This window comes from Natator depressus, chromosome 26 (assembly GCF_965152275.1).
Source record: "Natator depressus isolate rNatDep1 chromosome 26, rNatDep2.hap1, whole genome shotgun sequence".
In the NCBI taxonomy this organism is placed as follows: domain Eukaryota; kingdom Metazoa; phylum Chordata; order Testudines; family Cheloniidae; genus Natator; species Natator depressus.
The window spans coordinates 11,251,449-11,266,262 of record NC_134259.1 but is presented as its reverse complement, the minus strand read 5'-3'; the positions used below and the strand labels follow the sequence as shown (position 1 = coordinate 11,266,262).

At 45.2% G+C, this 14,814-nt stretch overlaps 1 protein-coding gene across 1 annotated transcript in view; it reads right to left on the bottom strand.

The window, feature by feature from the left end:
• Positions 1 to 426: 426 nt before the first annotated feature.
• TGFA (transforming growth factor alpha) overlaps positions 427 to 14,814 on the bottom strand; it is a 40,123-nt gene continuing 25,735 nt past the window's right edge. Inside the window, exons 3-6 of the mRNA XM_074940038.1 lie at positions 8,380 to 8,497; positions 7,270 to 7,419; positions 3,885 to 3,994; positions 427 to 786 (exon numbers count right to left, since the gene is read on the bottom strand). Coding sequence (XP_074796139.1) covers positions 779 to 786; positions 3,885 to 3,994; positions 7,270 to 7,419; positions 8,380 to 8,497 — 386 coding nt within the window. The 3' untranslated portion in view covers positions 427 to 778. The remainder of the gene's footprint in view (positions 787 to 3,884; positions 3,995 to 7,269; positions 7,420 to 8,379; positions 8,498 to 14,814) is intronic.

Sequence of the window (14,814 nt, the reverse complement as noted above, 5' to 3'; positions counted from 1 at the left end):
GATGAAGAGGAATTGATCATCATCAGAAAGGGAAAGGATAGCCCCGGCCAGTCCACCTTGTCCTGTATTTCCCCTGCCCCAGATTTCATCTGGCAGGGCGAATCTCCCAATGGCCCCGGCAGCATAAAGGAAAAAAATTGCAGTCAGACAAATAGGATATTCCTTTGAAAGGGCTGCGTTCTCTCTTTTGAAAAACGGAGACCTGCAACTGCTCCTCCTAATGAGTCAAATATGTAACAAATGCATGAACCAAAGACCCAGTCTTCAGGTACGTTCCATAAAGTCTCAAAGCAGGACAGATACCGACAGACAGCCAGTAAGCAATCTCCAACCTGAACTGTACACGCTCCCTCCCCCACCCCCAATCGCTGGTGTCAAACCTACTTCCCCTCCCCCACCCCCCCAAATCATCACATCTACGTAAACATGAAGCTGACCCACGTGTCGTTCTCGTGTCCGAGTCTGAAGTCTCATAAAACAGTCTAAGATTCCATGGTGGTTGAGAGGTGGTCTACTCGTTACTTCATGGCTTCACATTGCATAGCCCCATGGAGATGGTGCCCTCGATTTGGCAAGGTTCTGAAAGCTCAGCCTATAATACAGGATGCATATGAAGAGTCAAGGTAATGTAGTGTATGCTTGATACTAATCCCCTGCCAGAGCATCTTCTTCCATGGAAAAAATGTTCTTCTCTGGAATGGGATAGGCCTCCTTTATTATACTGCAGCAGTCCCATCTGGCCATGGCAATTAATGTATTGGTCAGATCCAGTTCTCCTTCAGACCACTGCAGAATAAAAAAACAAACAAACAACACACACCACACAGGTTAACCTACTTCCATGGGAGCAAACAAGGGCGTAATTTGGCTCTAGTCTAGCATCAGAAGGCAAGTGAGTCATAAGAACGGCCACATTGGATCAGACCAATGGTCCCTCCAGCCCAGTATCCTGTCTTCTGACCGTGACCAGTGCCAGGTGCTTCAGAGGGGATGAACAAAAAAAAAAACAGGGCAATTTTGAGTGATCCATCCCCTGTCCAGTTTCTGGCAGTCAGAGGTTTAGGGACACCCAGAGCATGGGTTTGCATCCCTGACCATCTTGGCCAATAGCCATTGTTAGACCTGCCCTCCATGGTTAAATACATTAGAAATTCCATTACAGCAGTAACCCAGAGGGGCTAAATAACTTATTTTGGGTGCCTAACTTATGGCATTTAAGAACAGTCTGATTTTCAGAGGGTGGATGCTCAGCACTTTCTGAAGATCAGGCTGCTTAATTTGGGCAACCAAAATTACTCCTCAGTCAGTCAAATTTGAATATTTAGGGCAGGGAGTAGATAGCTCGTTTTTCCTTCTTGCTCATTCAAAAACGTTCACTTTCAAGTGACACTGCTGTTTCAGTGCCTGATCTATGGATAAGGGCTCCCTGTCTCTTTATGGAAGTCTAAGCACTCTCTCCTTCACGGTATGAAAAGTACACCTCCCCTACAATGTGGGGCACCTGATATAGCCACAAACAGCTCAGGAGACCGCTCTATAAAGCCAGGACAAACAAAGGCACCTTAGCTGCCATTACAAATAGATCTAATACTCTAAAAGCAATGAAGAGGAGTACATGCTTTCTACAGAATTCTGTCTCCTTCGTGAGCACGATGAATAAGTCAGGCTGACAAAGATAAATAATTAGAGCAGAGACAAAATTAAAGAAAAACAGGAAGAGATCCAGAATAATTCTGGCCCCTGCCTAGACGGTATGTCATAGGTCACCTTGAATTTATGGCAGCACGTGGTGCAAAAAACCGCTGCACTGACAAAGAATATGTTGTACCAAACTGCCAAGAGCACAGAAGCTGGATTTTCAGAGATGCTAAAAATGGTTGCGATTTCTTCCAGTGTCATTGGAAATCTCTTGCAAATCAATGCTCATTTAGTGCCACAAATGGGACTGGTTTACATGCAGATGCCGTAGCCCTAAGTAGGCAGGCCAAATGGTTTGTAAATCAATTTTAAAGGGAGCAAAAAATCACTCAGCACTCAAAAGATGCTTTACTATAAATTCAGATGGTCTATAAAAAGGGAGTCTGGGGAAATATCATATTTAGAGGGAGATTTTCAAAGATTGGTTAGCTACCACTGCACATTTCAAATCTTCCCTCACTTAAATAAAGTTTACTAATTTATTAGATTATATTACTTCCCACTCTTTAGGCTCTTCACTATTTGCATTTCTCTCAGCATGGGGTCTAAACCAGCAATCCTTACTCACATGACCAGACCCAATGGGGCCTGATCCAGTGTTACACCAACATCGTTTTACATCACCCTGTTTGATCCTTGGGAATTAAAAATCTGCATTTTATATGGCAACATTAATGAAGTTATTTCACTGTATCTTAGGCAGTGTTACCTAGTGGGTAGGGCACTGAACCAGGACTCAGGGAATCTGGGTTCAACTCCCAGCTCTGCTGCTAGTTTGATGGGTAACCTTGGGAAGTCGCTTCCCCTCTCTGTGACTCAGTTTCCCTATGTGTAAACTTGAGATAAGGATACTGACCTCCTTTGCAAAAGAGCTTGGAGGAGATCTATGGATGAAAATTGCTATACAAGAGCTAGGTATCACTCTACATCTTGGAAATGCCAGCTAAATTCACTTAAGAAACAAAAGTTGCTCAGCAGTTCTTACTTACCTGGTAAATCAGCCTCCTCTCCCGCCTGCCCCCCCCCCCCCCACAAAAAAGGTAGGAATGAAATTAAAAAAAAAATTTCATGCATGAAAGGTTGATCTCAGATGCATTCCAAGGGGTAAACAGGACCACTCTAATTCTAATAGAGGACGCTGAAGGATGAAGTGTACTGATGTTCACATTACCTTATGTGATCTCCAAAAGGACCCCCATTGATCCTGCTCTCATAACTGCCTACTGCAGATATAACCCACTGGTAAGTGTTACAGGTTGTAGGCCTGGCTTGACATGAGTCAGACATGGGTGAGGCCTCATTTCTTGGGAGACCAGGTTAGAGAGGTAAATGGAACAGGAGGTTGGAACAGAATGTCCAGGCTAAAACTAAGATAGGTTAATGGGCTGGTAAGATAAGAGACCATGTCTATACTAGCTAAAATGAGGGGGAACACCCAGGGAGCCATTTAAAATGGACACAATAAGCCTGGAATGTAAAGACGTAAAAAGTCACATGGACAGTGCGTGTCTAGAGCATACTGTACAGGGATTGGTACCTCTGAAGTAACCAAGCCAATCCCAAAACAGTAAATGCAACATCATGTGTACATGTATACAAAAAGGAAGAGGTTTTCTGTGTAAGTTTGGGTGTGTGGTATGCCTTATACCTATCCCCTATGCTTGAATCTGATCAACTCAGCACAGCTTTGCTGGAGGTCAAAATAAAGATACCCGAGTGACAACCTGGAGTCAAACCGAGTTCTTGAGCAGCTGAATGGAAAAAAGGTCTCAGAGGGAATCCCACCATAGGTCCGCCCCTGTGCCCGATCCACCAAGGATAGGAGTCTGTTGCAGCGCTAGGCAGCCTTGACTCTTTAGCTCAAAAAAAACTGTAGCAGCTCATGCTTTAGCTGTAGAGGTCCCTGGTTCAAGTCCCCAGTGTGTTGACCAAGATGGTGGCTGTCACAAAAGGTTCCTTGGACCTTCCTTTGATGCATCTGATAATGGCTACTGCCAGGCTGCATGCATCACCCATGGGTATGGGGAGATACAAGTTAAAGAATAATAGACGAGGGATCGTTTGGACTTTGCCTGCTACTGACGCCAGCTAAATGGAACTCAGCTCCTTAGCAGGATCTTCATCTCCACGGCCAACCAATTTAACTGTTGGAAGGAAGCTGTTGCTACGACCGTTGTTCCTCCTACCTGTCTCTGAATGGCAACAGGAAGTTCCCCCCTTCAGGAGCCCACTGGGCTTCTCGTGTCTGCAGATGAAGGCTCGGCACCACTCACAATGTTTTCTTATCCGACAGCAACTGAAATGCAATTTAGGGCAGGGGTATTAGGATGGAGACAAGGCAAATAGCTTGTGCACAGGGAAGGAGGGGAAAAAAAAAAAAAAAAACAACCAACAATGAAGACGTCTTTACTGTTCAGCAATAACCATCTCAGCAACATACTGGGCTTAGTTCTGCTCTCAGCTACCCCCAGAGAGCTCCATTGATTTTAGTGAAGATGCCAATGCAGACTAACAGAGTAGAATGTGGTCCATTGCTTCTGTTTACGCCAACGAGAATGGTGGTGCTGAAGTCTAATTTGCACAGCTCCCTTGGGAAGCATCAAGGGGTGGGGTGGGGGAAGAAGGAGAAAAATCACACAGCATTCACTTCGCTTAGCACCGAAACGCAATTCCCCTACTGGGGTGGGAAATGACAGGCATTACTACAGCACCAACAATGCTACACGAGAGAGTGTCTTGATGCAAGGACAAAAGGAATGCCTAATCATTGCAAAGCAACAGGGGAATTTAGATAGGCAAAATGGGACACACTCACCCCTGGTGTAGCTCCATTGATGCACAGGAATGAATTTACATCTGGTTAGTTACCCGAGATCTGGAATTTGAACCAGACACTGGAGACTCAAAGCCCTACTCCTAGGAAAAGGGCCACGAGATCTTTCAGGATCTGGTCTAGACAGGAAGGGTGATCTAGAGAGGAAGGACAGCCTGACGACAAAGGCACCAGTCGGTGACTCAGGAGATTGGGATTCAATTCCTACTTCTGCCACAGACTCATTGTGTCGTCTTAGATAAGTCACCTACTCTGTCTTTGGCCCCTATTCAGGAAGGCACAAAAGCATGTGCTTGATTTTCAGCATATGCTGAAATGCTCACCTGAATCAGGGCCTCTGTGCCTCAGTTTCCCATTTGTGAAATGGGGGTGATGATACTACTTCTCTCTCACCCTTGATCTACATTGTAAGAAATTGACTGGCACTATGAATCTGTACAGATCCTATCGCAGCGTGATCCTGATCTCATCTGGGGCCTCTCGGGGCTACTTTAATACAGAGAAATAAACCACAAGTGCTCAGAAACTCTGGTTTAGACCTCAGACAACTGGAGGGGAAAAAAGCCCTCAATGAATTTGGAACAAATTGTACACAGCAGCCAATAGCACCGATTGATGTGCTGTTGAAAGATTTATTTACATTTATAAGTATATATCAGCCGTGAGAAAAGTGACAATTAGGGCAAGACAAACACTCTGGCTTATTGCAGCTGTACCGACTGGTTTGTTCATTTGATCCCCTCGTGAATGAAGAGTTAAGAGCTAACTGAAAGAAGAGTTAGGACATGCAGAGAGACTGTGAAGCAATAGGTCTCGTAACACAAGACACTTGGGTTGGGAAATCAACAGCAACACTTACCTATTCCTTTAAATTACACATTGAAGGCAGTATTGTTCTCTTAACACACTCATGTTGCAACACGAGTATATTGTCCACCTGCCCTTAGAATTAACATCGAAGTACTTTACATCCATAGGGATGAGCTGTTCTGTAGAACTCCAGTTATTCACAGAAACGGGCATTGGCACAAATAATGTTTCTTGTATCACAATAGCAACCAGAAAGCTTTCTGCCCTCTAAGAGTGCAGTACAGCGGTCTGCATTTCCCCTGCAACAGTTCCATTCACTAGCACATTAAATAGAATAGCGAGCTTCATCTCACGCACTATTTCATGTGTTAGTCGTGGCATCAACTTTGGCTGGAAAAAAAACCAAACCAAAAAAAAAACCAACCGGAGGCCCAATCCTATTTAGGGGCTCAGCACCATGCAGGGTCAGGTCTAGAGTCAGCAGCTCCCCTGGAAGCAATTTTCACAGTCTACATGCATAGGGCCTGTTCAGAGAAGAACCTGAAGGAGTCTAGTTAATGTAACCTACAGCTTCTTCCAGTCCTGTAGTATGCAAGATACAGTTTAGATGCCCTTATGTCCATTTACCGATGTAAACAGGCCCCCCCTTTTATACCTGTGAATTTGGCCTATTTTGGTATGGAGTTAAGAACCAAACACCTAGTTTTTATATTAGCTTTTCAGTTCATCCATTTAAATAGACAGCCTTAGAAGTCAGCAGGTTTTCAGACAGAAATTTTTCCCCTGGCACTGCACTCAAACATCCAACCAGTAAACCACCATTATGAGGTTCAGATTATTCTGTGTATAAATACCCCGGGTCCATCCCTTCCCAATTCCCAACCATGGCTCTGAAACAACTAAAGAGACTGCTTGAAAGAGAATTAAATTTAGGCTTTATATGGAACTGGGATGTATTAGCAGGAGCGTTGTAAGCAAAAAACACAAAGTAGTAATTCTTCTGCTCCATGCTGATTAGGCCTCAACTGGAGTAGTGTGTCCAGTTCTGGACACCACGCTTTGAGAAAGACATGGACAAACTGGAGAAAGTCCAGAGGAGAGCAACAAAAAATTAGGAAAGGTCTAGAAAGCATGACCTATGAAGAAAGATTGAAAAAAATTGGGTTTGTTTAGTCTGGAGAAGAGAAGACTGAGGGGGAACCTGATAACAGTCTTCAGGTATGTAAAAGGTTGTTATAAAGAGGAGTTTCAGAGTAGCAGCCATGGTAGTCTGTATTCTCAAAGAGAAAAGGAGTACTTGTGGACCTTAGAGACTAACAAATTTGAGCATAAGCTTTCGTGAGCTACAGCTCACTTCATCGGATGCATTCAGTGGACTGAATGCATCCGATGAAGTGAGCAAAATGCATCCGATGAAGTGAGCTGTAGCTCACAAAAGCTTATGCTCAAATAAATGTGTTAGTCTACGGTGCCACAAGTCCTCCTTTTCTTTTTATTAAGAGGAGGGTGATACATTTTTCTCCTTACCACTGAGGACAGGACAAGAAGCTATGGGCCTAAATTGCAACAAGGGAGATCTAGGTTACACATTAGGAAAATATTCCTAACTAATAAGGGTGGTTGAGTACTGGAAAAAATGACCTAGGGGTGTTGTGGAATCACTGTCACTGGAGGTTTTTAAGAGCAGGTAAACAAGCAGGGATGGTCTAGAAAATACTTAGTCCTGTCTCAGGGCAGAGGACTGGACTAGATGACCTACCGAGGTCTCTTCCAGTCCCCCGTTTCTATGGTTCTGTAATGCGTGGTGGAACGGGATTTCGAGTTTGTGTGGACACTTATGCACGGCTAAGACAAAATCAACAAAATCTCACTGAGACCCAGTAAAGTAGTAGTAAGCTGAGGCACAACAGCACGTAAAGCAGACTTACTGTATTAGTACACAGGCCACGATAAGGACGACGGACGCTACCACTGAAACCACCACCAAGGCAGTGATGGTTTGTTTCTTCTGATTGGCAGCTACCACTGCAAGGAGGTCTGCGTGTTCGCATCGCGTCCCGACAAACCCAGAATGGCAGCTGTGAAAAGAAGAGAGACATGAGAATTAAAAAAGGAAAGTGCAAAAGCCCAGGCGCACCCAAGAAATAACGATCCAGTCATTGGGATTCTCAAAAGGCATTTGGCAGTCACCACCTCAGTCCCCTGGCCAGAGAGCAAAGAGCGGGACAGAGACAGGCTAGCAAAGTTCCCACTGAAGTCAAAATAAGTTGTACCTGATCAAGAGCTGCAAGGTAAAGCCCTGAGCGCATACTAAGCCAGCAGCTCCTTGGCAAAGTTTTCAGGCTTCCAAAAGCCATCTATCTAGGCTGGATTTTCAGAATGCTGAGCTCCTGCAAATACCCATTTGAGTCATGGGACCTGCTGGGGGCACCACTGAAGATCAGGCTAGTAATTTAAGGTTATGTCTACGCTGCAGTTTAAAAACCCGCGGCTGGCCCTTGCCAGCCGACTCGGGCTCGCGGGGCTTGGGCTGCAGGGCTGTTTAATTGCCATGTAGACCTCTGGTCTCAGGCTGGAGCCCAGGGTCTAGGATCCTGTGAGGTGGGAGGGTCCCAGAGCTTGGGAATGTCTACACTGCGATTAAACAGCCCCGCAGCCCAAGCCCTGCGAGTCAGTCAGCTGGCACGGGCCAGCCACGGGTGTCTAATTGCAGCGTAGACAGGCCCTTAGATAACTAAATATGGATTTAGGAGCCTAACTTTAGGCACCCAGGTTTGACTTTTTCCACCCCCCCTTTTGTGCCGTGAAGGACAAGGGGAGGTGGGTACTCCATTCTCGCTGAAAATTCCAGCCGGTGTTGTTTCCTCTTTGTGACTCCAAAGATAATGCAAAAAGTTATATGTGCCAGTTCGCATCCCAAGGGGGGATGCAATGGGCACTATCATAGGCCTGCTGCCCTGAGGAACAGTGGATCACTTTCTCTTCAGTTTCACTTGTGCTCACACAAGCAAGACACTTTGGCACAGGAAGAGACTTACACACATGCTGGCTTCTCCTCTTGCACAAGAAACCTGCAGGTCCCGTGGAAGCAGAAGTGACTGTGGGAGTCGGGACAGTCGTTAAAATGGGAACGGACTGCGGCAGCCACTGGGGGACCTAGTTGGGATGGACAACAAACAAAGATACATTTTTAAACTCCAGGTGTAACCCACACAGCTTCTGGGTGTGGTGTTTTGTCCCTTCTAGTGGCACCAAGACCACTTAGAGTTAAATGAGTCTGCTCTACAGCCTTAGCTAAGGGGCAGTTGGCTTTTAGCTCATGCCATAGAGGCTCACGCACTAAGCTCCAGAGGCCCCAGGTTCGATCCCACCCACCGACGATCGGGATCTGTCAGCGTTACACAAGTCTGAGACAATTCTCTGCCCACAGGGTTGTGCTCAGCAATGATTTAGATTTCGCATGATGCAGAGTTTCAGGGGCACAGCACACAAGCGTTCATAACCCATACAGTAAAGCCCGAAAGAGTTTACTAGAAAAGCATTAACCTCTTTAGTGGGGTTTTTTCCACCCCAAACCACCCCCTAAACTTTAAATAGATAATTGTATCCCTGCCACAGAATTCCACCAGATAGAAAAGGAGACCACCACTATAGTTCAGAAACCCTATTAAGCACTGAAGATTTTTAAGAGCAATTTCCGTAGAACCCTCTTGGTTTTGCTAGACATATTCAAAGCTGTCCAGGAGTTTTAGGTCCCAGATTCCTGTTCGTATTAATGGAAACTGGACACCCAAATCCTTTAGGTGTCTTAAAATAATCCCAGTGTCTCTCTAAGCAATTCTCCCATACAGGCAGGACCCTTATTACTATGAGGTTTTATTTCTATTACTGTAGCATCTAGGGGTCCTAGTAACAGATCAGGATCGCATTATGCATGGTACTGTACAAACAGACTCCTCCATTGTGATTTGAGCTCTAAGATTAGCTTAGTGCTGGTGAGGGGAAGGGTGGGAGTGAGCCCACCAGAAGAAACCCACCCCCCACTCCAAATGAAGGAGGGGCCACAGAAACCAGGGTGTGCAACTGGCAGCATCAGGGAGAGAAATCCTCCATGGAGCCACAAGAGAGATGCCGCCTGGAGCAGAGTAAGATTCCCATGCCACCCTGCCAAAGGTGCTTCAAGTCTGTCTTGGAGGACCCACCTCTGGGATGAGAGGGGAGTTCAGTCTTCATGGCCCAGCCAGCTCTTGGCCTCTTTGTTGAGGCTGCCAACAGAGGGTGCATTTTAGCGACAGTTTGGTGGTCGTTCTCCATGATGGATGCTTACCCACGGAGAAGCAGACTAAATCCCCCATCTCCTTACACATAGGCCAGCATGTCACCCGAGGAACACTCAGGCACTGCTAGGCTGGTCTGAGTGGGTAACTTAGAGAACAGAGCCCTTTGCCTCTATTTACCAATCCCTTGAGCCAACCAGACACCCTCCTCCATAGACTCCTAGAAACATGGGAGGAAGGGAAGAATTCTGTAGGAGAAGAGCAAATTCCATTTCCCCTTTCCAGAGACACCTCGCTAATACCCCTGCAGGGTTTAGATTTTTAAGTAAGTCTTTTGCAATCCTGCCATTCGGATTGGTGTAGAGGGGACAAAGAAGCTGCATCTGTTGACACCAAGCCTGAATTTGGCCCAGAAGCTATCATGAAAGCGATCGAGACCGCAGGCTGAGGAAAAAGTCAAGAGAGACCAAAAGGAAAGGAGATTATCCACTGAGTGGGGGCTGGATTTGTTCTTCCAACCCTATGGAAAAATCAGAGGCAAGCAGCAGATCTGTTTAAGGGGCCCACAGTGGATCGTTTTTTATACACTCACAAAATAAGCCTTTGTGGCACTAGAAGAATTTACTAAACAGCTTAAAACTTAAAGTTCTTAGCCTAGATGAAGTTGATGAATAATCAAAGACTCAGGCGTTTAGAGAGTACTTGCCAAAGATCCACTGCACTCTTCCATTTGTTTTCTTGTTACGAAAGCACCCACCACCACAAGAGCACGTCACAGAGATGATCTATACTTAGATGAAGACGCTCACAAGAAAGGGGGTCTGCTTTAAAAAGGGACCTCTTCCACCAAGCGTGATGAACACAGCCAACTCAGTGCTGGCGATTCTATAGAATGAAACATTGTGAAGTCAAGTCTCAGTAGTAAGGACAAAGCAGAGCAGAGGAAGAGAAGTGGGACACAAGAATCCATCGGAGAATACAAAAGCTTTCCTGCCCCTCCTAATTGCTACACTGTTTTCCATTTTGTCCTGTGCTGTTTTAAATTATCGTTCACAGCTGATACTGAAAACCAATATCCTGCTTTTGGATTAGCACTCTTAGAAAGCACATCTGATCTCCGTTGTTTCAAAGCCCGCTTCGGGTTCCTGTTTCCATACATTTATGTCGGGCATGGTAATTAAATCCACATCTCTCAAAAGCTCCAGGTCCCAGGGAGATTTTAAACAAGTTTGAGTGTTAATCAAGGATATTGGGGAAAGAAAAGGCTTTGTTCAAATCACGTATTCACATGAGGTGGCGGCAGGCAGCCTGGTTGGGTACTTGAGCAGCAATGGGCCAGTATTGCCATGTTGGAGACACTGATCAGATTTCCAGCCCAGATTGTCTCATTACACGGGTTACAAGCTCTCCGTAGATTTTAGAGTCAGAAGGGGCCAAAATGATCATCCTGTCTGACTTCCTGTCTAACACAGTCCTCAGAATTCCACCTATTAATTCCCTCACTGAGCCCTGGGGAGGAGTCAGCTAAGGAGCAGGAGTGACTGCTTCAGCCCCACTTTCAGGGAAGGAGCATCCCCATCTCGGAAGAAGGGGCCACTGGTAACTCCAACAGCCAACACTGACAGTGGATTTTCTCAAAAGGGACAGATCTCCCCCAACTTTACTGGCATGGAGAAAAAGCACGGGCAAGCCTTTAGATGGAAAGCAAACAAAGGCCCGCCAGCCTCATATCAGGATCAAGTAGATTGTATGACAGCTGGTTACCGTTTTCGGAATCTGAACAAAAGACACACAGATAAAGAGGTTGATCAAACAAATGGGTCTTATAAAGGTACTACATACAGATTAAGACAGAGATTGGTTAATAGTGGTGTGCAAAGTTCATGTAAGTTATGATACATAACCAATGTAAGATATGTAACCAATGATAAAATAGGGTTTTCTTTAAAAAAATGCAAACTGCTTATTGGCAGGCAAAGGAATGAATGGGCCACTGTACCGGACTTCTCAGAAGCAGCCTCACACAGTCAGAGGGAAGAAACATTGCTTAGATTGTAAGCTTTTCAGAGCAAGGACTGTCTTTTTGTTCTGTGTTTGTACAGCACCTAGCGCAGTGGAGTCATCTAGGATTAAGGCTTCAAGGCAGTGCCATAATACACATACAATAATAATAGACTGGAATGGCAGAGAGAAGTTTACAATACTTAGTCCTGCCATGAGTGGAGGGGACAGGACTAGAGGACGTCTCAAGATCCCTTCCAGTCCTACGATTCTATGAATGGCCTGGACTATGCTGTAACAGTTCTTTGAATAAATGGAGGACTTTAGAGCCATCAAACCAGCAGCTTTTGCCAACAAGCAATTCACTGAGCAGCAAGTAGCACAAATGGGCTTCTGAATGGAGTCTGGCCTGGCCTCTTTTAGCTAAAAGAACAGTGGATGTGATAAAACTGACCCCCTTCTCATGGCCCAGGCAGTACGGAAGCCTGACTGTTTCTAATAAGGGCTCAGAGACACACACCCCCGATGCCCTGGGAACATCTGAACATGGAACTGAAACTTCAGAAAAGGAACATGGAAGGAAAGTGCAGTGGTAGAGATGGTCAGAAATTTTCGAGTGGAATGTGTGTGTGTCTGGAAGTGCAGACTCATTGGAAGCAGAACTTTAAAAAAAAGTTTCTGAAAGAAAAAATTGGGGAGGGGGAGGAAGAGCTTTTTTTAAAAGGTTGAAACAGACCATTTCAATTTTCCATGTCAAAAATAAAGACACAATCTTCTTTAATATAGTATAACATGAAAACAGAGTGAAATGTTTGACTTATCGAAGTGAAATGTTTCAACTGACCTGAAATTTCATTTCATGGGAATATTTCAAAAGTTGTTCTTTTAATTCCATTTCAGACTAAAACAAGATTCTGAAATCAGGGATTTTCCCGCAGAACAAAATATCCAGTTCCTGCCCAACTCTCCTCATTACACACTTATTATTATTTGTATTAGAATCATAGAAGATGAGGGTTGGAAGGGATCTCAGGAGGTCATCTAGTCCAACCCCCTGCTCAGAGCAGGGCCAACACCAACACCAACTAAATCACCACAGCACTTCTCCTCCCCTCAAAACGGAGGGAGGCTAAATAGACTGTGAATCAGCAGAATACTTAACATCACATGAAGGCATCCGACGAAGTGAGCTGTAGCTCACGAAAGCTTATGCTCAAATAAATTTGTTCGTCTCTAAGTTGCCACAAGTCCCCCTTTTCTTTTTGCGAATACAGACTAACACGGCTGCTACTCTGAAACTTAACATCACTGTGGCCTGGATTCTTCTCAAATGACTAGCAGTCTATTACAACAGGGCACTAGGTTTTAAGATATGTGACCCTCAAAGCAGCACAAGCATCCTTTGCAGTTTGGATGCTTCTCTGAAGCTGATCTAGGCTAATCAATCTGTCATGCTTCTTTTCCGTCAGATGATAAACCACTGGAGTGAGGCATTTAAAACAAATCTTGTCCTCTTCTACAGTGTTCTCTGCCTAGACATCTATGAAAGACGGATCAATTAAAAAATGAAGAAAAATTATTCTTGTTTAAAAAGGTTGTTGAAAGAGGCAAGGTGGGGGGGAGGGAATATCCTCAGCTGATGTAACGTACGTAGCTCCATTGAAGCATCAACATCAAAGGTTTTACATTGAGTTATGCCAGTTGTGGATCTGTCCTAGAGTTACAGTTCAGGATTTTCTAAGGTGCCTATTTCCTTTAGGTGCTAAGTGAATCAGTGGGGACTGTGGGTTCTCAGCACCTCTCAATTAGGCCCTAAATGTCAAGTTCAGCAGCCAAAATTAGTGGCCACTTGTGAAAATTTAGGCTTAAGTCACCTGCTGTAGGTCACATTGAACGTTCGAGGCAGAGCTGGGAAGAGAACCCTTGTCCCCTCCACTCTTCTCCCTGCATTACCCACAAGGGCCTCCCGTCTCCCTTGATGGTAGCATCCTGGTTTAGCAAAAAAATCGGGACAGGCAATGCAGACCTGGATGTCATTTTACACTGATCCCCTCAAAGGGGTGGGAAAATTAGCGGGTCCAGTTTTAAGCCATCTCCATCAACCCCCTTAATGATGAGCCACATCGCACATGGAGATTAAATGTAACCGCCCTCCTCCAAACAAAACTCCAGGACATCTACTCCTGTGCGTAATGGGAGCAAGGAAGGAGCAGTCCCTGCCAGGACACCTTTCCCCAAATTGGCCTTTAACTCCTTTGTAGGAAACAATGACTGAGGGCAGCTTCAGTTTGCGACCTTGCCTCAAGAAGCTGTACCAGTTGCAACTTTTATTGTTGTACCAGCCCACATCAAAGGGCTGGGACTTTCCTTTTGTTCCTCTGAACCAGAGAGCTTCTCCCATCCCAGTTACAACCACCCATAGATCAAGCCATTTAATCTTCTATTTTAGCTTCACCAGCTTTGCACCATAACAGTCTCCCCATGAGCATTCGCTGACCATCTGCTTCAGGATTCTTTTGAACGGTGTTGCAGACTGGTAGTTCCGAGTGGTGGAACAAGGGCCTGCTGCAATGCTCTCGTCTACCATCTTTCAAATGGTATTCCATAGGTAGTTGCCACATGCCTCTGTAGGAACCAGGGGGATAAGACGTATCTACTGGCCTTGGGAAAGCAAGACGTACAATGGTCTAATGTGTTCACAGAATATCAGGGTTGGAAGGGACCTCCGGTTGTCATCTAGTCCAGCCCCCTGCTCAAAGCAGGGCCTACTCCCCAACTACATCAACTTTAATAGACAGAGGTGAAAAAAGCATTGAGTACATTAGCTTTTTCCACATCTTCTGTCACTAGGTTGCCTCCCCCATTCAGTAAGAGGCCCACACCTTCCTTGACTTTCTTCTTGTTGCTAACATACCTGAAGAAACCCTTCTTGTTACTCTTAACATCTCTTGCTAGCTGCAACTCCAGGTGTTATTTGGTCTTCCTGATTTCACTCCTGCATGCCTGAGCAATATTTTTATACTCCTCCCTGGTCAATTATCCAATCTTCCACTTCTGTCGCTCGGATGTGCTTAAAGCTGGCACTGCCAGTACAGTTTCAGAGTCTGATTCCAGACACATTCGGCTAGCAAGGAGACAGCATTCTGAAGTGTCAGCAAATGCTCCCATTTTAACCAGTTCAAACAGCTGTGGATG